The sequence below is a fragment of the Mus musculus genome, chromosome 14 (genome assembly GCF_000001635.26).
Source record: "Mus musculus strain C57BL/6J chromosome 14, GRCm38.p6 C57BL/6J".
NCBI lineage: Eukaryota > Metazoa > Chordata > Mammalia > Rodentia > Muridae > Mus > Mus musculus.
In genome coordinates, this window is record NC_000080.6 from 121585608 (window position 1) to 121606810 (window position 21203).

General features: G+C 45.3%; 1 protein-coding gene across 46 annotated transcripts in view; it reads right to left on the reverse strand.

Moving 5' to 3' along the window:
• Nucleotides 1–21203, reverse strand: part of Dock9 (dedicator of cytokinesis 9) — a 259536-nt gene that overhangs the window by 47243 nt on the left and 191090 nt on the right. For 16 of the 46 annotated variants that reach the window (XR_874271.3, XR_383125.4, NM_001347596.1 and 13 more), the window contains exons 33-39: nt 19565–19682; nt 14081–14214; nt 12035–12149; nt 9935–10001; nt 8729–8776; nt 6205–6341; nt 620–735 (exon numbers count right to left, since the gene is read on the reverse strand). Coding sequence is in view for 36 of the 46 variants with exons in the window: in NM_001347596.1 (NP_001334525.1) it covers nt 620–735; nt 6205–6341; nt 8729–8776; nt 9935–10001; nt 12035–12149; nt 14081–14214; nt 19565–19682 (735 nt within the window). In the remaining 10 variants the exon portion in view is untranslated. Of the gene's footprint in view, nt 1–619; nt 736–5703; nt 5748–6204; nt 6342–6786; nt 8777–9934; nt 10002–12034; nt 12150–12888; nt 13253–14080; nt 14215–19564; nt 19683–21203 lie in introns of those variants that run through there. The other 30 variants (XM_017315757.2, XM_017315759.2, XM_017315758.2 and 27 more) reach the window with 14 other exon arrangements.

Here is a 21203-nt window from a genome sequence, read left to right on the forward strand (position 1 = left end):
TTAACTCAATACTTTAAAAAAAAAAAAAACAAAACTGGTTTTGGTCTTGTTGCAAAACAAACCAAAACCAAAACCAAACCACAAAGGTTTGAAGAACATGCATCAATAACCTAATTCTTATTTGCTAAATTTAAAAGCCAGACCAAAACTCTTTCGTTTCTTTTTTTCATGACATGCTTTTCCATTTAATTTAGTAATAAATAAATAATTTTAGAAAGATGAGTTTACACTTAGTTGTGCCTCTCTCTTTAAATATCTAATTTAAGACATTTGGCCATTATTTACAGATATTCAAAGCATAAATGCCTGGTAACGTTCCCGTGGTTATCATATGGAGGGCTTAGGAGAAGGGTTTCCTCCTAGCCAAGCCAGCTGCCTCCAGGGTCAGCCTGTGGCATTTCCAAGCATGCAGCACACATGGGCCAGCTAAGCTTTCTTACACTCACGACGGGAATGCTGCATTAAGGGAACCTTAAGACTAACAGTCTCTAGAGAAGCAAAATCAGCTGAAGGAAAACCACACAGCACGCCTGGCTGGGTGTTGGCTGAGTTTAATAAGCTGAGTGGATCTGTCAGATTAAAAACATCTGACCTTGAACAGCGTGCATTTAATACGCACCTTAAAAGCCAGTGTGAAGAGAGAGAGGGTGTCCAGCGCTGTGAGGCAGACCTCAGTAGCGATGTTGGCTTCGAGAAGCGACTGGTGAACGACATCTGCCTCTGAGTGGCCGTAGCCTGTGTGAACCAGCAACGGTGTTACTGTCTGGGGGTGGGGGTGGGGGTGGGGTACAGGCAACAGGGCCGTGGGGTGCGGCAGTAACAGTCAACTTTTGATTATTTACAGAAGGTCCCTTTTCAGAGTCCTCTTCCCCCTTTGCTCTGTAGGGAGGTGGCATTAATAATGTTGTCATTCATGGAGCATCTGTTTCAGCTCTAGAGGCTCAGTGACAGCAGCAGCCATTTACAGCGTGCTTGCTCCGTGCCAGCTGAGCCCAGGAGCTCCACATTACTCTGCAGTTAGTTACTCGGCAGCCCCGTGAAGTGTGCACCTGTTAAACACTTCCTGCAGATAGGGAAAGGGCACAGAGAGGCCACAGGACTTGATGAAGTCTCCAAGGCAGTAAGATGGCAGTGCCAACATGCCCACCAGGACAGACGCGGCCCATCAGCCGTACAGCTGAGTGGTCACAATGGCCAGAGTGCCGACAATGCTCCGAGCATCCTACCGAGCAGGTGACAGGCACCTGATACGGGGCTGATAGCTGGTCACTCGGTCCAGCTGCACTTCTTTATCTGCGTATGGCTTTGGGCAAGTTAGCTAACCTCTTTACCAGTCAGCATCCCCATCTATAGGACAGGGGTAAAGTTATCCACACTTCAAAGACCTTAGTGAGGATAAATTAATATTGTGAGGTTCATAAAAATGTGCCTCGTACTGAATGAGCAACATAATGCATTAAGTGGGTAGGTCTAGAGCCACAAGTGATAATCGAGAGTTGACTGTACTGCAAATAGTCTTCTACTTGCTTTAACAAAAAGCGTAAAAGCCAGTATATTGGAAAGATATGCCTATGCAGAGAAGAGAACCAGAGGACTTGTCATGAAAATTTAGCTTCATCATATACAATTTATACAAATATTTCAATCTTCAACAGTGGCTGCAAAATCAATTTAGTAATGATATAAATGCAGTTCAACAATTTGAGATATTAAATTATGAAATGGAATGTATTAGCAGAAACACACAGAGAGGATGTAAAGATGTTACCATGGTGTCGTTGCTTATACAGAAAGATGGCAACACAACAGGACACAATCTAATGACTTTCTCCCAGGAGAGACTGAGAAAGCAACACTTTCTAATTGGTCGCTTTTTTTTTTTTAATTTAAATACTCCAGAGAGGAAGGCATCCAAAAAATAAAGCGATCCAAAAAATAAAGTACAGAAAACCCATAGAATTTCCTTGAGATTACTAATGGGAACTGTTCTCTTCAACCCAGAACCTACACTCCAAATTTCTATTTGGGTCACTGTACCAGAGAACTGATACAAGCAAATAAGAGGAAAGAAAAGAATAGTAAGACCTTGTTCTGACTGAAGGAAATATGAGCTATAGTTCTACAAATACTACAGAGGAGCTTTTAAAGCCACAGAGATGCTTTAAGACTGCCATGCAAGCTCTATCAAGTGTGTTCATCCAACTCTGCTTTTCAATAGGTGGTTCTGAGCTTTTACACCTGTGGTTCTCTGTCCCCCTTGTGTCAGAGCTGTCTAACTCCTCATGAAGATATAGAATATGTTTAACATTATGTTAATTCCAATTCTTTGTTTTTAAACAAGTAGTTTTCTAGAGAAAAGAAAGGTGGCTATATAGGTGCATTAAGGACATCTGTATTGCCTTCGCACAAGCTAAGGCATTCATGTGCTGGGTGGGGTGGGGTGGGGTAAGATAAAGGGAGAGTGAAAGAAAGAAGTATTGAGGAATACTGTTGAAGAGATATAAACCGTGGAAAGAGGAGACCAAAGCCAAAAACATCAACACCTGTGCTCAGGCCAGCCAAAAATATGTATACAGGTCAAAGCGACCTTTAAGGAGCTGCTGTGGTCTGAGCTAAGACTAGAACATGGCTTAATGGTGATTTTATTGTTTTATCTTTATAGAATTGTCCTTTTCTTTCTATAAAACATACAGGCTAAGGGCATGCAAGTAGCCATTTTAAATAAGATGGCTTTCTACTGAGCAGTTCCCATAGCACTAACCTACTCCTGGTCTAAAGCCTGGAAACAGAGAATCAGAACTTAACGTGTTGTTTTAAAACAGAATCGATGTGCCAGGCTACTTACGTGTTAGAATTATGTATACATGTACAGAAATACGGTAACGACAAGATTTCTCTAAGCTATCACACCATGCCTAGCCATGACACCATCTTGGGACTAGCAAGACAGTGGATAAGGGGAGGGTAATGAGGTGGGTATTGGGGGTAGGTACATATATGAGCACAATATAATGGTATACTAGGACATTATTTGAAAGTCACAAAAATACCATTACTTCCACTAGGGGGCAATAGTGTGTTGCAGCACTGTGAATTCCCTCCACCTTGCTCAGCCTGTAGGAGCAACAGGAAAAATGTCAAGAAAAAAAAAATGTCGAGAGTGACATTTTTAGATAGCAAGCTGAGGGCTGGTTTGGGAGTCTTCAGCATTCACAGATCAAATCTGTAAAATTTTCAAGCCACTATCATGCCTACAGTAAGACTTGTTTTAATTTTGTAACAGTGTTTGTGTGTGTACAAGCATGCGTGGAAGCAGAGGTAAGCTCTCAGAGATGTACCATCTCAGATATGTTAACAAATGGCATGTGGCTTTATGAGGGGCCAATATACTTTATGTAAAAAATATAAGAAGTGGTCAATAGTCAGTTGTTCCCATTTAACTGCCAAGAAGTTTTCCTCACAGCAAGGGGTATAGAGTAAAGTATATTCTATGGCAAAATGATGTACAGTTTGCTGGATCCTGTAACTTCACATACGGAAAGAGTCATGTTCAGAGTTGTTGGTGGCCATGGTCCATGAGGTACAAGGTCACCCGTGAATAACACGGCACCGGCTTGCCTTCTTTGAGGAATGCCACAGAGTAAGTGCCAGCTGGCTCTGAAATGGTCCTAAGTATGCAGCCCCACACTGTGAAGACACCCAAAGAGCGCGGTACACATAACTGGCTTCAAGCAGGGACTGCCCCTTTCATCGTACATCTGAGCCAGTCCAGGTGCAATAAACGGACAGACCATCTCAGATGACCTATTAAGATGCACTGTTTTCAGAAATGCTTGTGTCCCACAGGCAGCATACACTGTGGATTCTCCAGGGATTTAGGGAACGCACAGGCAGCCAGGCCTACAGAGGACGGATTGTCACAGGCCTCTGCTGCCCCCTGCTGGCCTAGCTGAGGTCTGACAAAAAGGGAAGAAATGGCCATGGAGAGAAGTTCACCCCAGCCCCTGTGTCTCCCTGGCAGGCTGCTCACTTATGTTGGCTAGATTAAGAGAAGGCATTGTGCTTACAGCTGTGTAAGTTTCTGTTTTGTTTTGTTTGTAGAGGGGCATGCATGGCCCCAAGCTTTCACTGAATATCTACGTAGAGATGAACAGGTATATATGCATACATATGAGTCATACACATTGTACACATGATAGATACAGGAAGATATTCTCTTAGCATGTTTTTGGCCAGGTTCCATGTGCTGAAACAGAGGGTGGTGGGAAAGGGTAAAAGCCACCTCATCAGAACCAGAGGTCAGGAGAAAGACTGAGTCCTGGAAGACACAGGCCATTCAGCTATGGGAGAACAACCTCACAGGAGGAGGGACTGGAGAGACACAGGCCAAGGGGAAAGGAGTCAGAGAACATGGCTTCCTGACCACGCAGGAGGACAGGATGCCACTGAGAACTGACAGAGGAAGGAAGGAGGCAGGGTACCAGCTTCTCCATGGACTGCAGGAAGGCAGAGGAGAGAGCAGCCCAGCTCACAGGGCTGTTCTAGCTGCAGCTGGCTGTCTCTGGCTCCTGCTGCGGCGTCCATCTACAGCAGGGGGTCGACAGTGACTATGTCTGAGATAGGGCCCCCATCTGCTTGTGTGAAAATCCTCCACAGTGTCTGTGTAGTAAACTACTCTGTTATATAGTCCAGGAAGAAGGAAATCTAGCAGTGTGGCATGTGTGCCACAGGACGGGGGGTGGGGTTGGGGGTGGGGGGGAACCTTGGTCTACCACGGAAACAGGGAATGAGAGCAAAGGTCACGAGACCCTGGGCGTACCCTGCTTTAACTTAACCTCTCATTCATCGAGCTAAGAGACAGAGAGTTGAAAACACAAGTACTGCAGCCCCAAGTATGCGGTAGATGTGCAGGCTACCACTAAGTGTGAGAGGTTCTTTCTGCCTCAGCCCCAGAGGCGGCTGCCGACAGGACCCTGGCTTAAGTGAGACGTCTCTGCTATGTTAAACTTTGTTGGTGAAGTGAGGGAAGCTGCTGTATTCGTTTGCTGCTTTATCTTATGGGCTTTTTGAGACAGAGTCTCACCGTGTAGCCTTGGCTGGCCTTGAGCTAGCCCACGGAGATCCATCCCTCTCCCTCCGGAGTGCTAGCGTTAAAGGCGTATGCCGCCACACCTGACATGCTGCTGTGCTTTTCTGCACTCTCACTTTGTGTTACCTTTCAACCACACGGTGGTGGGGGTGTTGTTTTTATACTGAGTCTGCATGAAGAAAAAGGCATGACAACCACAGCGGGTTAGAGATGGTGGGAAGAACTAATAACCATGTATTAAAGACAGTGCTGGGGATGAGAACACATGATTTTCTAAGATCTCGCTACGCCATGCTTGGAGAGAGAAGGACGGCTTTGAGAAAGCAACAGGGATGGAAGTCAGACTCCGAGGATGACTGTGTTAATTGTTCACGCGCAGCGTGGCTGGTGCTTTTAGGCTTTCTGCTTTGAGAAACCCTCAGGAAGATTCGAACTCCAAAACGTCTAGCAGGAGCACATGAAGGTGTCTGGATGACTGAGAGAAACGAATTAAAAAGATGGACCCTCGTACTAGCAGACCTCTATGGTGAAGTTAGGCAAGCCCTGCAGTTAGGCAAGATGAATGGAAAGGTCTTGTTTGCAAGGGAAGCGGCCCCAACCTGATTAAGTCTTACCATTGTCTACAGAAATCCCAAGCACACTTGATATCTTTCTCACACTGAAAACACAGAAAAAGTCACTTCGTTACTGGATGCTTTCCACACCCTCACAAATTGATTCACGGGCTTAACGGTCTCTTGCGGGCGGAACGTCAGAATGTGGGCACTCAACCAATTACATGCACCGAGCGAGAGAGGCAACCGAATCTGACCCGGATGTGCCAGGAGGGACAGCAGAGGGTAGAATAAAATGAACAAAAATACGAGCCAATGTCTGGCCACGGAATCTGCTGCATCCTGCCTGAAGTTTGGGCACTTTGAGACGGGTGCTGTAGTTGATTTGGCCCCACATTCTGCTACCCCCCCACTGCACAGGACTCTCCTCCAAGGAGGGAACTCTTCTTCCTACTTGTTTGGCTCTGGAAGAAAAATCAAGTTGGTGACGCGGTACAGTGTGGCAGGGGCTCTCCCTTCTGAGATGGCTTGGCGGTTACGATGGTTTGGCGTGGGACTTACTGTGGTTAAAAGTGACAGAGTTATCCAGGCTGCCCAGCTGCTGCAATCTGGCATGCATCATTCCTGTTCTGTTACGGGAAACAGGCAATGTCTGAGACTTTCGATCATGACCTATGGGTCCCAACCCCTCCTGGTTCCTGTAACATGAGTGAAATGGGAAAGAAGCAACGTTAGACGCGTTACACCAAGCGAGGCGGGAGAGTTAGTGAAGCTGGAGCGTTGTACATGGGGCAGTCAGGCTACATGCAGCCATGTGGCCAGGGACAGACAGCCAGCAGCTCCAACAGTGCACAGCAAAGCCACTAGGCCTCGAAGCAGCAAGATCGAGCCAAGGCAGAGTCTCTCTCGTTCTGAGAAAGTACATTCATTAGGGATGCAACTTTTCAGAGAACCTCATTCCAGTATGGAGATAACAGTATTCTGACAACTAAGAAAACACTGCAAACCTCCCTGAATTACATGTGGCAAGAGCAGACTATTATGCCAATTGAAAAAAAAAACCAAACCAGTTCACCAAAAGAAGCAGAAGACACACATGCAATGGCAGGGGTTAAATGAATAAGCTGAACACCTATGTCTTACCCAAGCAGGAGGCAGTGTCACACACTTTGTTAAACTTGTCAAGCAGTCAAGTAGAGAAAACAGAAAAGTATCTGGGTTAGCAATCAGATAGCTCACTTCCCTATAGTGTACCGTTGCCAGAGCAGACAGAACCTGACTGGAGAGCAGGATACCTGTCCCCCGTCCCGGAGCCAACCAAGCCCCTCACTGTGTTACTGTGTGTTCAACAGGAACATGCAATGGACGACCGTCAGCTGCATGCTGTGGGGTGACTTTCCAGTGAAGGAGAAGGCACAGTGTTCACACAACTGCGCCGTGCAGGGCAAACACTGACAGTGTTCATGTCATGGTTCATCATCTCGGTCACATGCAGCGGAAACCATGACAATTTTTTATAAAGCAGGACGGATGTTTCCACAGTGCCAGGGACAAAGAAAACACCGCCTCTGACCCTTCTCCCCCCCCCCCCCCCCCCCCGCCCCCAGCCCTTCTTAAACAGCCCACATTCTATGCAAGTGTATACAGGGGCTTACAAAGTGACAAGTTTCCCTCCAAACGTTAAATTTGTATCTACTGTGGGGAGGGAACAAAAGAACTGCTTTACAAAGTATTCTAAAATATTTTGTCAGAGAGGAAACTGTCAGCTTCCCACATTCACCAGCTTGAGCTCAGGCTTTTTATCCTACTCTGCAGAACATTCTCCAGGCGCCTTGCTAAAATGTAACTGGCAGTAACTGCTGAGAAGGCATGGAGCTCTGTGGTGATTAGCAGCTGTACAGCTTGCCCATCATCACAGGGCAGTATGAGAGTGGAAGTAAGACATGTCTACTGGCATAGAGGCGCCTTGTATATACTTGCATTTGTGTACTGGAAACAAACATAAAATCACTGTGGTGATGAAAACTCCAGGTTAAGACTAAGAAACTTAAAAATTACATTTTAGTTAAAACAAAATAAGAGGAAAAGGCAAAGTGATCTCGATAAATTTGTTTCTTTAAAAAAAAAAAAAAGAGGACACAAGCTTTCATTTCATGATGTAAAACATGATCCTGAAAAGTTGTGATCTGTCCCCCCCGGGGGGGGGGGGGGCGGCAGTGCCGGCATCTAAGCCAACCGCACTCAAATACAGTGTCTGCTAATGTCCGTTCTGTTTCACTGCTGTGAACCATAAGAAAACACACTGCAATTAAAACTAAACTTGGCAGACTTTCTTAAAACAAATGTAGCTTACTTATAATCAAACCGTTAAAAACACTAGACGACTAGGATGCTTCTGACCTTCCCCACCCCTCCCCCTTCCCATCCCGACACAGAAGGACACACAGCAGATACACAGGGCGTCAGGGCAAGGACTGGTAATGATAAGATGTTCAGGGAGGAAATGCCCTAGGAATGGACCTGTCTGGGCTTATGTCTGTGAGGAACCTGCAGCTCTCCTGAGACAGAAGGGAGTACAGGCCAGGCCAGGGCAGTGGGGAGGGAGACATAACATTCTAGAGAGACAAGGACACACTGACTGGTCAGAGTAAGAAAACAGAGTTCCATTTTAAAGGCCAGTAAAACTCCATACAAATCTGCGACAGGATAATAACATCCTCTTAATTATTGGGGGGGGGGGGAGAGAGAGAGAGAAGCTAAGTGAGAATCAGCAGGTTTGTTTGGGAGCAGGGACAAGAACTCACTGAGGGAGAAGCATGGAGAAGAGAAAGAGATGTCCAAGAGTGTTAGGATTTGGAAATCAATGAAGAAGGAAGTTAGCAACAGTACAGCCAGTCAGTCTGAGAGGGGACCATGAGACAAAACCAGACAGAACGGGTGTAGTAATGCTGGCGACGGAAACGACCGGACTGGACTCCGTGGTAGCAAGCTAAGGTCGCCAGCACTTGCCAATCACCACAGTCGAGCATTACCACACAGCCTCACAGAAAACGGCCTGGACATTTCACAGGATGGCCCACAGTACCTGGCTATGTATCGCTTCCCCATGTACTGGAACTGGTGCAGGCAGACCCTGCAGACAAATGACAACCATTAGAGAGCGCGCAGATAAAACTGTGCTCAAGCCACTGGTTGAAGCCTATTAGCAATATCGAAAAAAGGTATGGATGGCTAGCTCGTGGCTTTCAGGAATCTTCTAGAAGGTCATTCTCCACCCACAGGAAAGCATTAACACATCAGGGGAGGCCCACGTGTGTGGCCATCAGAATGGTGGTCGTGGATGGATAAACAGAAGAAAAGTAGTCACTCACTCAGGGCGGCCAGACTCGCTCCAGGGCAGCGTGCCTCAGAAGGTAGCAGGCCTTCCACGCCACTGAGAGTTAACCCATCCTCGTATGAGTCTATGCAAGGAACTCTCTCTTTTGGCTCAAGTGTGTGGAGTGGTCCCTTCACTGGCATCAAATATAAAACTCTCTTGCTTTGTTTTAAGTAGAACTACAAAACTGAATCTTTAAAACCCATACGTCTTAATAAGAGTTAGCTAACAGAACGAGTTGTCCTGGTTGACTGCCAATCGTGGGAGCAGTCATAGACTAAACCACTCCTGCCAGCAGGCCAGTTCCACAGGCATTCCCCTCAGAGAACAAGGTTTGCATCTGAGCTCCTTCTAATATATTTCAGACACAAAGCTGCTTACATACATCACAATGTATTCGATAACACTAATCAAGAGAACTGAAGAGTTTTTTTTTTTTTCTTTTGCCATGGATATAATGTGTTTGATCAAGGGTGCTGTCTGAGCTGTAGCTATTGTGGGTTGAGAAACACTAACTACAAATTTTCAAAAACAACCCAAATTCTGAATTTGAAAACTTATCTTCCCTCAGCAGTTTTAGAAAAAGTGCTATGGGTCCGTATTTCTAAAAATAACGAGCTGAAAAGAAACCAGAAGCTTATTCTGAAGAGATCAAACAGGCTCTAGATTTAACTTAGAAAAACAGTAGCCACCAACACGGTGAATACATTTTGTATCGTTTTATTGAAGTGGCTGAACCACAGAGGTATCTCAGCAGCCACAAGCAATTTTTTACAATATATTAAGGCTGGCTACTGCTGACTGACTCGTGAAGGAAACTGTGTCATGCACTGTATTCCTGCCCTGAGGACAGTGTGCTTCCCACCTCCTAGCTAGAGAGACGAAAAGGAGACAGGAAAGGATAAAGCCACTCACTCAGATATTGTAAAGAAATCCATCAATTCAGCAGTTGAAGCTTTGTTCCAATATGTAAACAGGGCATCTAAAAATAAGCATTGATTTGGTCAGCATCACAATAAACATTAAATACATTATAGATAACCATGTATTATGACAGGGGGGATAGACCCCAGAGTGTAGGTCTCCATTGCTGCCTGTTTTATATCTGACCAAAAGGTGAACCATGCCAGCAGGTTCTCCTGCATAACACAGGAGAGACTTATTCAAGTCAAAGAACATTTGAATTCCAGAACTTCACTAATAAATTACCTAGTGTTATATTACGGTAAGGACCATTTATTTAACTTGAACACAGCATGTTCTCAAATACAATAATAAGCTGAAGTCTGCCTCTCTATTTCCTTCTACAAAACCCTTCCTTCCTCTTCAGGGAGTTTGCTGAAAGTGAAAACATGCTGTTTTGCTCTTAAAGAGTGTGTGTGTGTGTGTGTGTGTGTGTGTGTGTGTGTGTGTGTTGGGTATGTACACAGGAGTGCAGATGCCTTCAGGGCCAGAAGCTTTGGGGGCTGGAATTACAGGCTGCTATGAGCTGTCCAATGTAGGTGCTGGAAACTGAACTCAGGTCCTCTGAAAGGACAGTGGATGCTCTAATAGCTGAGCCGTCTCTCCGGACCCTGCCTTCGAGTTGTAAAAAGAATAATACAGGTTGGCTCTACTCAGTTTTCCCAAGCTGCAGAGTACTCTCTATGGGTGTACCAAAATGAAACGAACCAATTTCTATTGATAGGCATACAGCTCTGTTTTTCTTTCTAAGCTTGTTCTATAATAAGCATGCTTTGCTAAAATCCTGTCACACGGGTTGCATCTATAGGAGAAAATCTTGAAAGATACGGGATACTAAACGCTAAACACATCTGAATCTCTGTGAGCCCTCAGCTGGGTATTGTATAAAAAGTAGTCTCATTTGATATGTGAACACCAGGTCCCTTTTACATAAAGCTGAAAACCAGGTAAAGAGATTTCCTTCCAGGAAAATGTCCGACTCCCTGGGGCCTGAGATGAGAAGAGAGGCCATGGGCTGTGGGTTTGTACTTTGTGCTCTGTCACACTTGTCAGGAGTGGGGACGGAGAGGGAAGAAGCTGTGCCAGGCCATGCTTCAGAGGAGCCGTCCCAATTTCACAGGAATGTGGCCATGCAATCCTCACTCTTCATCCCACGCAAAGCACTGGAGTTCTCATCTAGAGATGTAACACCAGACGCTCAGGGTAGCTAAGGACGTCTCCCAGCTCCCAAAATAAAGAGTCATGGCTGAAGCAGGCTGCGTCCAAGTGGAAACGGTTCTCAGGGGCAGGTCTGACTCACTGACTAACAGTGAGGGTGTAAGCTTCTTTCTGCCCGGAGAGGTCTGAGCTCAGATACTGCCAGCCTATACCAGGCAGAATGGCCAGTAGCCAGTAGTGTCCGGGAGAGCCTGAGGGAGCACAGGTACTCATTAAAGTGTAAAAGTAAAAGGCAAAGGAGGCCAGAGTGCTGTATGACTGGCTCCATTGCTTCTCTGGTAAACTCCCTTCCGGGGGCATCTTCCCAGTTGCCAATACACCACACACAAAACCAAGGCTACGTAGATATCTAGGGTTGACTGTGGAAATGCTACTACCCTTTAAAGAAAACATGGAGAATATTTTTGTGACCTTGGACTTGTAGAACCGGGCACCCCTACAAGCCCTGGTTTCAGTCTTTGTCACGGCATAAACGGGAAGCAGGTGTGACAGCCAGTGCCTAACCCGGGGCTCTGGAGGTGGAGGCAGAAGGGTCTGAAGTTCAGGGTCACTCTCAGCTGCAAAGGTCCAGCTTGCCTGTGAAACACTGTATTAAAAAGAAATCCCAGTTCCACTGTAGAAAGTATTTGCTGGAATAGAAGCAACTAATTCTCCACATCAAGGCTTCTATTACTACTGCATTTAGCAAATTAATACACAGTAAAAAAAAAAAAAAAAAAAAAAAAAAAAAAAGGAAGAAATTCCCTTAAGTACCTGAAATTTTCAATTAAGCCACTAAAGTAAGTTGTTATTCAAACAATGAAAACAAAACATCTGTGTTTTAACTCTACTCACCGTCAGACATGCTTTTCAGCACGTAGAGGAAACACATCAGCAGGCTCTTGATCTCAGACTGGTCCAGTTTGTCGCATCGAACCACGGAATTTCCCAGCATGCCACTCTGCTGCTGCTGGAAGAGAATGCAGGTAAGTTCTCTACTCCACAATGCACACATCTCCCTTCGAAGAGGAAAGAGTCTTTAACTTTGAGTCAGATCACACAACTGCAAAGAGAGGTAGCCCACAGGCACAGGTTCACAAAGATACCCCTCACCTAGGTGTGACACACAACTGTTGCTGCCTCCTGCTCACCTGACACCTCTGTCCTGTCCCAAAGGCACAAGCCAGAAGGCACAAACCTTTCTCACTGGAGGAGCAGTTATCATCATGTCAAAGGGGTAAAAAAAAAAAAAAAATCTTGGTAAAAATCTCATGCAAAAGCAAGCAAGCACATGCACGAGGGCCCGTCGTGGGAGGGAGGACTCCAAAGGTGCCACGCAACACTAAGGTGAGCCCGAGGAGCAGGCGGTCACTCAGGGAACAGCATGGGCGTGGCACTGTGGGCACACATGGAGAAACACCTGACAGGAACACGTCAGCACAGCACTGCCGATCACCCTAACCCTCAGAGGCCCTCCATCATCAGCTTCGCCTGACCCCAGGATCTGAGAGCCTGGGCTGAGGATGGGGCAGAAGGCACTTTTACCACTAGGAAGTAGCAGGTTCACATCGTAGCAGGTTCACATCGGAAGAGCTGAATAAGAATCTCAGCTCCGGTGAAAGACGAAGTAGATGAGAAATATTTTCAATTTAAATCAAGAACTTTCTTTTCTTTCTTTTTTGCCAATTACAAAGTGGAAAAAAAAATCATAGGAAAAAAAGGTTTTTATTTTTTTCAAGGTGTTGGTGGTCAATTAAAAAATATATATATACAATGAGCAGGTTCAAATAATATGTGTGATGGTTTTTATTTAAGAAATATAGGAGTCATTAGTGGTAAAAGGCTAGGGGCCAACTAGGAAGCCCTCAGACTGAGTCAAGAGGTGATCAGAGAACTCAGTACTTCTTGCGGGAAGAACACGGGTGCAACATGCAAAGTTTCCTCTGGCAGAGGTGGGACTGTGAGGAGGGAGAAATCCACAGTGATCCGGTGTCGCCTGGCTGACGGGCAGCTCTCTTCCTCCTCGGCACTACGCACGACGCAGGCGGAGTGCCTCCGGAGCAGCTTGTCCCTCTACGCACGGAGGCATGGTGTGGGTCAAGGGAAAAGTCAACACGTCATGACAGAGCCAGGCTGAGATGGTCACGGATCACACAAGTGTGCCTAAAGACAACCGTGCCGGTGCCAGTCACAGAAAAACCTGATGCTGAGATAGAGGAAGGACGTCCTGCAAATGAGCAACACTTCCCTAAAAATGGATCGCTTGTTTATTGGCAGAAAACTTTCTTATAATTCGAAGTAACAGGGATACAGAGCCCCAAGTGATACAACTCTACCAGGGTCCCACATTATTATCAACCTTTATCTTTTCTTACGACGTTCCAGAGAGACTGAAGCTACAGTAATAGAAAATAGAGGATAGAAAAGATTTAAAAAGAAGAAGAAAGAGTGTTAGGGGTGGGTACAGCCAACCAGAGTGGGTCAGTCATGGCTCTGGTAAGATCGATCCATCTGCTTTGCTGGCCTTGGACCCAAAAGGCACGAAGACTCTAAAAGACACCAGAATCGTTTGCTCTCCCCTGCTTCACATAAACACTGTCTGGATCTGAGACCCAGGAAATGAGATCAGGGTTTGAGAGGACTCCATGGATACGGGAGCTCCAGGACGCATGCCTGCCTGACGTGAAGAAGGATCTGCTGTCATTACCAGCAGCGACCTAACACACAGAGACAATGACTGAGTCACAATCCTAGCAGAAGCCCTGTCATCTACAGCGTGCTGGCTACGGTATTTAAAAACACACAGAAGGTCACATGTAATAAACAGCAGAACGTGAAGCGGGTTACACTGGCTACCCCCATTAGAGATCAGAAACCCTGTTTTAAGCGAAAAGAAATCACCTTATCCAGAGAGTTGCTCTTCTCGGGGTTCCTGTCTGGAAGGCTGTTCCCTGAGTCCGTGCTAATGAGAGAGCCTCTTGAGTCGGCATTTCTCACGCTGTTGATGTTGGGGGTTGAGGCTGTATACGGAGAAGCTAAGAGGAAATTAAAGCAAGACCAAGTTTTTGTTAGAGAGCACAAAATAAAAATAAATACTAAATTTTAAGAGGAAGTGTTTTTGTGGCCATTAATTTTTTATAAGGTCATATGGCTCGAGAGTTGTACTCAACAATTTTGCCTTTATTTTTTTTTATTTTATGTGTAAGTTTGAGATATATATATATATATATATATATATATGCATATATGTATGTATGGTACACACTGTACCATGTGTGTGCAGTGTCTGTGGAGGCCAGAAGGTGTTAGATGCCCTGAAACTGGAGTTACATGTGGTTGTGGGTGCTGGGAACTGAACCTGGGTCCTCTGCAAGAGCAGCAAATGCTCGTGACCACTGAGCCACCTCTCCAGTCTCTCATTACATCACCCTTCCAAGAACCAGGTGAGTACGGGAGACATCAAAATGACATTTCATATGAAACATGGTTAATCTACTTACTGGAGCTGTCTTTGCTCAGACACATATGAAACATGGCTAATCCACTTACTGGAGCTGTCTTTGCTCAAATATACATTATTTGCATTATGTCATACATTATTATAGAATATATTTTTTCATTATTTCATATATTATATTTGTATTATTGTAACTTACATTATTGTAGTATATATTGTTTCAGAGTAGAATTCAAGAAGAAAAAAAGGATAAATCCATCTCAACCATTTAAGCAAAAGATGGGAAACTGTATCATAAACCTATAGTATACGACCTGTATGGCAAACTGCCCCTGGATATTCCCAGAAGTGTGACAAGACACTCTGAAAAAATCTAAGGACCCAGGGTGACACCTGGCGCTGGCTGGAAACTCCATTTCTATAGAGGGGCTGTCTTGGTATTTTGCTGTGATAAAAAGCAAGTGAAGTGAAACAGGAAGTGAAGACAAGAAGTCAAAGTATAGAGGCTGAGCATCCATCCACCAAGCATGAGCAACCTACGACTAACAGCCTGGAGCCACAAATGCAAGTATTTCCCCAGGAACTTACGCATATTGTCTGTGAAAGGCCTACTAAGTTGCTGGGGTATTAAGTATTGTTTGTTTTTTAAGGCCTGAATAAACAGAACTGTATACAGACAAGTCAATTCTGATAAACAATGTTATTAGTTTTGATTTGGAGATACGATAAAAAATTATTATGACAGTTAGATCCACCCTTAATCTGTAAACTGAAAGTATCTGGCTGTGTCTGTTCCAAGAGGAAGGAAGGAACTCTCACTGGGAAACAACATTTTGACATGCATGAAACAACAGTATTTGAAGGTAGAAACTGGCCTCCAGCTTTGAACTATGGAGACTTTCTAAAGTAACTAATTGGCTTCCTGCTTAGATAAGATTGAATAAATTTCACTCTAAAAACGACTCTTTGGATTTGACATCCTGTGAACCAACAACCTTCAGCAGGAAGCCCAGGCTCTGCAGACAGCGTTAGAAGAGATCCAACTCACAACAGGCCATTGTAGATTTCAGTATGAAATTGGGCTCTGTACAAAGGCTAGGACACTTCTACAGAGGACAGATGGACAGATGAATGGATGGGCAGACGGATGGATGGACAGATAAAACAAGCCACCTCTGTTTTTCTATGTCTCTTAGCTGTCTGACTTTTAAATTTCATGGCTAATGCTACTCTCAGACAACCTGGAGATGATGTTTAATTAACTTGATTAAAGATATGTGATATGCATATGAATCCTTCTCCCTCCCGACGAGCATTTTCCTGTCACAGGGATGGGTGACAGCTTTTCTTTTTTTTTTTTTTTTTTTTTTTTTAAAGATTTATTTATTTATTATTTATTATATGTAAGTACACTGTAGTTGTCTTCAGATACACCAGAAGAGGGCATCAGATCTCATTACGGGTGGTTGTGAGCCACCATGTGGTTGCTGGGATTTGAACTTCAGACCTTCTGAAGAGCAGTCGGGTGCTCTTACCCACTGAGCCATCTCACCAGCCCGGGTGACAGCTTTTCTAAAGGGAGAGAAAAGAAGTGCGTGCTAGGGCCACATAGTAATGATGATTCTCTTAAAACAACCTTAGCTCAGAGTGGAAGCAGGACACGAAAGTCAGACCAAAGGGGTCAAGAAATGGACGCTATACCCACCACTCTCAGACTTTCAAACCAATTCCAAACTGTACTCCTAATTTAAGGCAAACAAACACAAATGCTCATTTGTTCTCAGTATGTGTATTGTGCTGTTGCTGAGGGAAGGGCTCTATTTAAAAATACTTCCAAGTGTTTTTAAAAAACTTTTTTGTTGTTTTTTTTGAGACAGGGTTTCTCTGTCCTGGAACTCACTCTGTAGACCAGGCTGGCCTCTAACTCAGAGATCCACCTGCCTCTGCCTCCTTATTGATGTGCACCACCACTGCCTGACTTTAAAAACCTTTTTTATTACTGTACATTTATTTCATAAATTAACACACTGATGGGTATCATAGGGTCACTTTCACAGGTAATGGCTTCAAAAACTAGGGTTTGTGTGTGTGTGTGTGTGTGTGTGTGTGTGTGTAGGTGCTTTGCCTGCCACATATACACATGCTGGCATGTGTACCTGTACAGAGGCCAGAAGTGGGCATCGGATCCCTTGGAACTGAAATTACAGTCAACAGTGCCAGGAAGGGAGCCTGAGTCCTCTGTAAGAGCAGCAAGTGCTCCTAATCACTGAACTGCCTCTCCAGGCCACAGGGAATGCATTTTAAAGACCTTAAAGAACCCATGAATGAAACAAGTTTTGGCTCATCTCGCTTCCACTTTTTCCAAAAGCCCACTACGGAACAGGTGGGAGGGGAATTCTGTAGCTAAGAGGGGTTATCCTCTAAAGCACATGGAATCTAGAGAGCTTTTTATCCAGGACTCAGTTCTAGACATTCTCATTTGCATGCTCTGAAGAGGTTTAAGGACTTGTTCACAGGATGGTTGGCAATGTGACTTCTTCACGTTTGCCTGGAAGCATCAGCTGCAGCCCTGACTCATCCGGAGGCTCCCCGAGGAGTAGTAGCTGCTGTAGCATCCAGAACAAAACACAAACACAAACCTATAGAACCTGGTTCCCCGGTGGGGCTTCCCTGGAAGATGTTTCTAAGAACAAGGATTGGTGCTGTTAGATGGGAGCGCACAGAGACAGAGCCAAGTATAAAGCAGCCTGTTGTAGCTTCTGCAAATGTGGGTTCGGGTCTGGAAAACTGATAATGAGTGAAAAGTGACCAGATCAGTCCCAAGTCCCCTTTCATGACTGCACCACATACACACAGCAGTGCAAGTCTCTCACTGCCATTTGAATTGTAACGCTGAATTCTGAATAAGAGAATCAACTGAGCAAAATGCCCCACCACTGTGGCTTGATCACTTCCACAGTCTACAACGTCCCCTTGTGGAACTGTGAGTACCGGGCAGAGAGGACAGAGCAGTAAGATGTTCAAACACGTTGGTGGGCTTGTGGACTCATCATTTGGCTCTGAGAGGGAGTTATGAAGCAAGGATGCACAACACAGCTGAGGTATATCAATGGTAGCACGTATTTTCCACGGCAATCACCCGGCATCCACAGTGGTAGCTTACAGCTAAGGACACAGAGGCTGCAAGGCTGACACTTAGCAGGGGCAACCAGGCACTGTTGGAGCCCGGATGCAAAGCCACACCTGTCTGAGCCAAGCTAGTGCAAGAACCACTGCAGCAAACACACTAAAGCCCGTCTCCCTACTCACAGCCATGGCTTAGCATCTGTGCAGAGCAGGCCAGAAACGTGTGTGTAGGCCCCAGAGAAGAGAGGAACCTGCCCACAACAGCCAACATTTACGGGACATTTTATATATATATGGGGGGCATATAACCATGAAAATTATGCATAGAAACAAATGGACTTCCAGACTAGTACTGATGGTGTGGAGTAAATCTGGACGCCGCATGGGCTCTCCAGTGTCAGTCTACTCTTGCTTCACTGTCTTCTCTGAAATTAACATCAGAGATGGGAAGAACATAGATTCAGGAGCATTAATCCTGTGGAGTCAGTGGATAAAAGTGAAGTGGAAACTTCTAGAGTCTTTGGAAAGTTAATTATGTCAAATGATCCTTTGCTGGGGCACAAGGATGTCTTGCTAAAGCAGACACCTGAAAGAATGTTTTACCTGAAGCAGACACACGTGAAAGGATGCTTGGATATAGCAAACATGTGAAAATACCTGTGATAAAGGAATATAAAACATGACCCCACAGACAGTGGGAGACAAGCACTGAGCATTGGTTCGGTTTGCTCCACATCGCTATTCTTGTTTCACCTTACATAGCTTTGTTAAGCTCAACTTGTGACAATGACAATGCCACTAGGAGAAACTCGAAAAGATTAGATGGTGAATGAGCCTGGTGGATTCTTCAGGATTGAACTACAGCTGTTGGTTCCTACCTGGTGTCTGCCTGCCTAGAGGACGAGTCTGCAGCTGCTGAGTCATATTTGGTGTTTGCTACAGGACTGAACCGCTGCCAAAGATGGAGCTCGCCCCCAAAGAACAATGCTGAACAGGTCGACTTCCCCCATATCCTAATAACTTTTCTCTTCTACTACCTCTGCTGGGTAGTGGGCTAGAGGAGAGGTTGCACAAAAATTTAAGCCTACATAAAAGGCACCACTTTTTCTGATCCATGAATTTGTGGCATTAATGGGTGGTGTAACCACTAGCCACAGTAGAATGCTTCATATTCGAAGTGTGGTTAGCAGAGGGGAACCAGAGAAGACCAAACTGAGAACCCCCTATTAAAATCCTTTGATTACATCTGTGAGTGTGTGCATATGTATGGTGCCGTGTGTATCATCATCTTTATAAAGCTGCAGCTTAATTAGTCAGAATGTAAATAGGTGCATTTTCCCTCAGAGAGACGTCTCTATTTGAGTCTTGATTTATGCCATCTGTTTTCCTTCCCATGGGGCTGTTTTTCATGGGGGTGGAGTGGGGGAAGAACAGAAGATCTCTGAAAAATAATTTCTAGGACTGGATTCCAGCTACAAACTGTTACCTCCTTTGGAATTATGAACAAGACTGTCACATCTCATCTAGGTCCCATTATTACATGCAAATCTTCCACTCACCCCCATACCTGCAGATCGCCTGCTTCCAAAAGCGTAACAAAGATTGAAGATTTAAAAACAATCAACTGAGGAAATCTCACAAGACTCCTGATTACAATGCCTGAACTGTTTCACTTGTGAAACACCGCACCAGGAGAATATTTAGGGTAGAAAGTCCAAGTCCTAATTCACCATTAACGACGTATGAGAGTAAAGACAGTTTGAGTGACACAGGACAGGGCTGGTAAGAGCAAGGAGCTTTACCAATGCCAGAGATGGCGCCCAAGAGGTCTTTGTGCAGGCTGTGGTCAAGTGTGTTTCCCTTCTGCGGAGTCATGAGTGGATTCCCAGCAGGCACAGCCAGGGCTTCGTCCTTCACGATCTGCCAAGGGAAGAGAAGGAATTATTAGAGATGGTTGAACGAGCCTCATGAACTGATCTTGAAGTGTGAAGGCAAACAGTGAAGGGAAGCTATGTAACAACTAGACGTGTTCAGCATCTGGAGTGGGTAGGCTGGTGCATAGGGCATACGAGGGACGAGGTGGCAGAGGGATCAGAGAAGGAGAGAGTGGAGGAGGCCAGGGATGCTGCCAGCTTGCCCTGGCTCCACTCCACTTCCCACCTCTCCACCTGCAGAGGAAGGAGCCTGTTCCTTTCCTAACAGCAGTAACAGGATTTCCTGTCCTCGTGAGAGGTATCAGCTATGGTCTCTGGATACTCAGGTGGGGACTCCTGCCAGGGGAGAAACTGTATTAATCTTAACGTTGTATACACTTCAAAGCGAGACCTTCTGTTTGTTCTCTGAAGCACTGGAACAGGACAGGGAGGTCATGTGCTGGCCTGCATTAGGCTGCTCCGAGAACACATGTGGAGGACACACATGGAGGACACACATGGGAAAGGTGATCCAGAATAGTGCCAGAGCAGTGAGGCTGGGGAGGACAAAGCTTACTAGGCTTGAAACAAACAAACAAACAAACAAACAAACAAACAAACAAACAAGAAAAAAGAACATTACTAACCTGGACCCTCTTAGAATTATTATTTAAGAGGGAGGAGTAGTGTAAACAGTCTGACAATGTGCGGGGCTGGAGATATGGCTCAGGGGTTAAAAGTATAGTTGATCTCCCAGAGGACCTGGTTGGACTCCTAGCACCCACATGATGGGATGTGCCACCACACACCACATATGGAATTGGGATATTAATAGAGCCAGGGCTAAAGGCTTATCGATTGATTCTTAGTCAGAATGTAATTGCCCAGGACTGGCTGCTCTTCTAGGGGACCCAGGTCCCCAGCACCCACATGATAGCTCACAGCTCCATGAAGTCCTGTTCCAGGGAGCTGATGCCCTTATTTGGGCTTCCACAGGCGCTGCATATATACAACATGCATATATGTGGACAAAGCACATATATGTAAAATAAGAATAAATATATCTTAAAACTTTTAAAAGAAGAAATGTAATTTTCCAAGGGTATTATGCAGCATGACATTAGCAGAAGGAAGGGAGAGTGTGCAGTCAGTGAGTAGTGCTCCCTGAAATTCACGTCCACCAGTAGCACAGTATTCAACCTTACTTGTAAATGGAGGTCATACTGGGGGAGCCCTGAATTCAGCCACTTGTGTCTTTATTAAGAAAAAGGGGTGGGCTCACAAAGACTGAACACCATGTGCAGACAGAGACAAAGTGGAATGACCACGAAGAGCAGTGGTGGTTGCCAGCAACACCGGATGTGAGGAACCACGCCCCCCCCCACCCCTGCAGCCCTGAAGACTCCTTGGCTGTGACTGTCTACATGAGAGAATAGAACGCCATCATCCTAAGTCACAGAGTCCACAGCCCTCTGATAATATCCCCAAGGACAGTGCAGAGGTGTTGTCACCAAGCCTGCGTACTTAC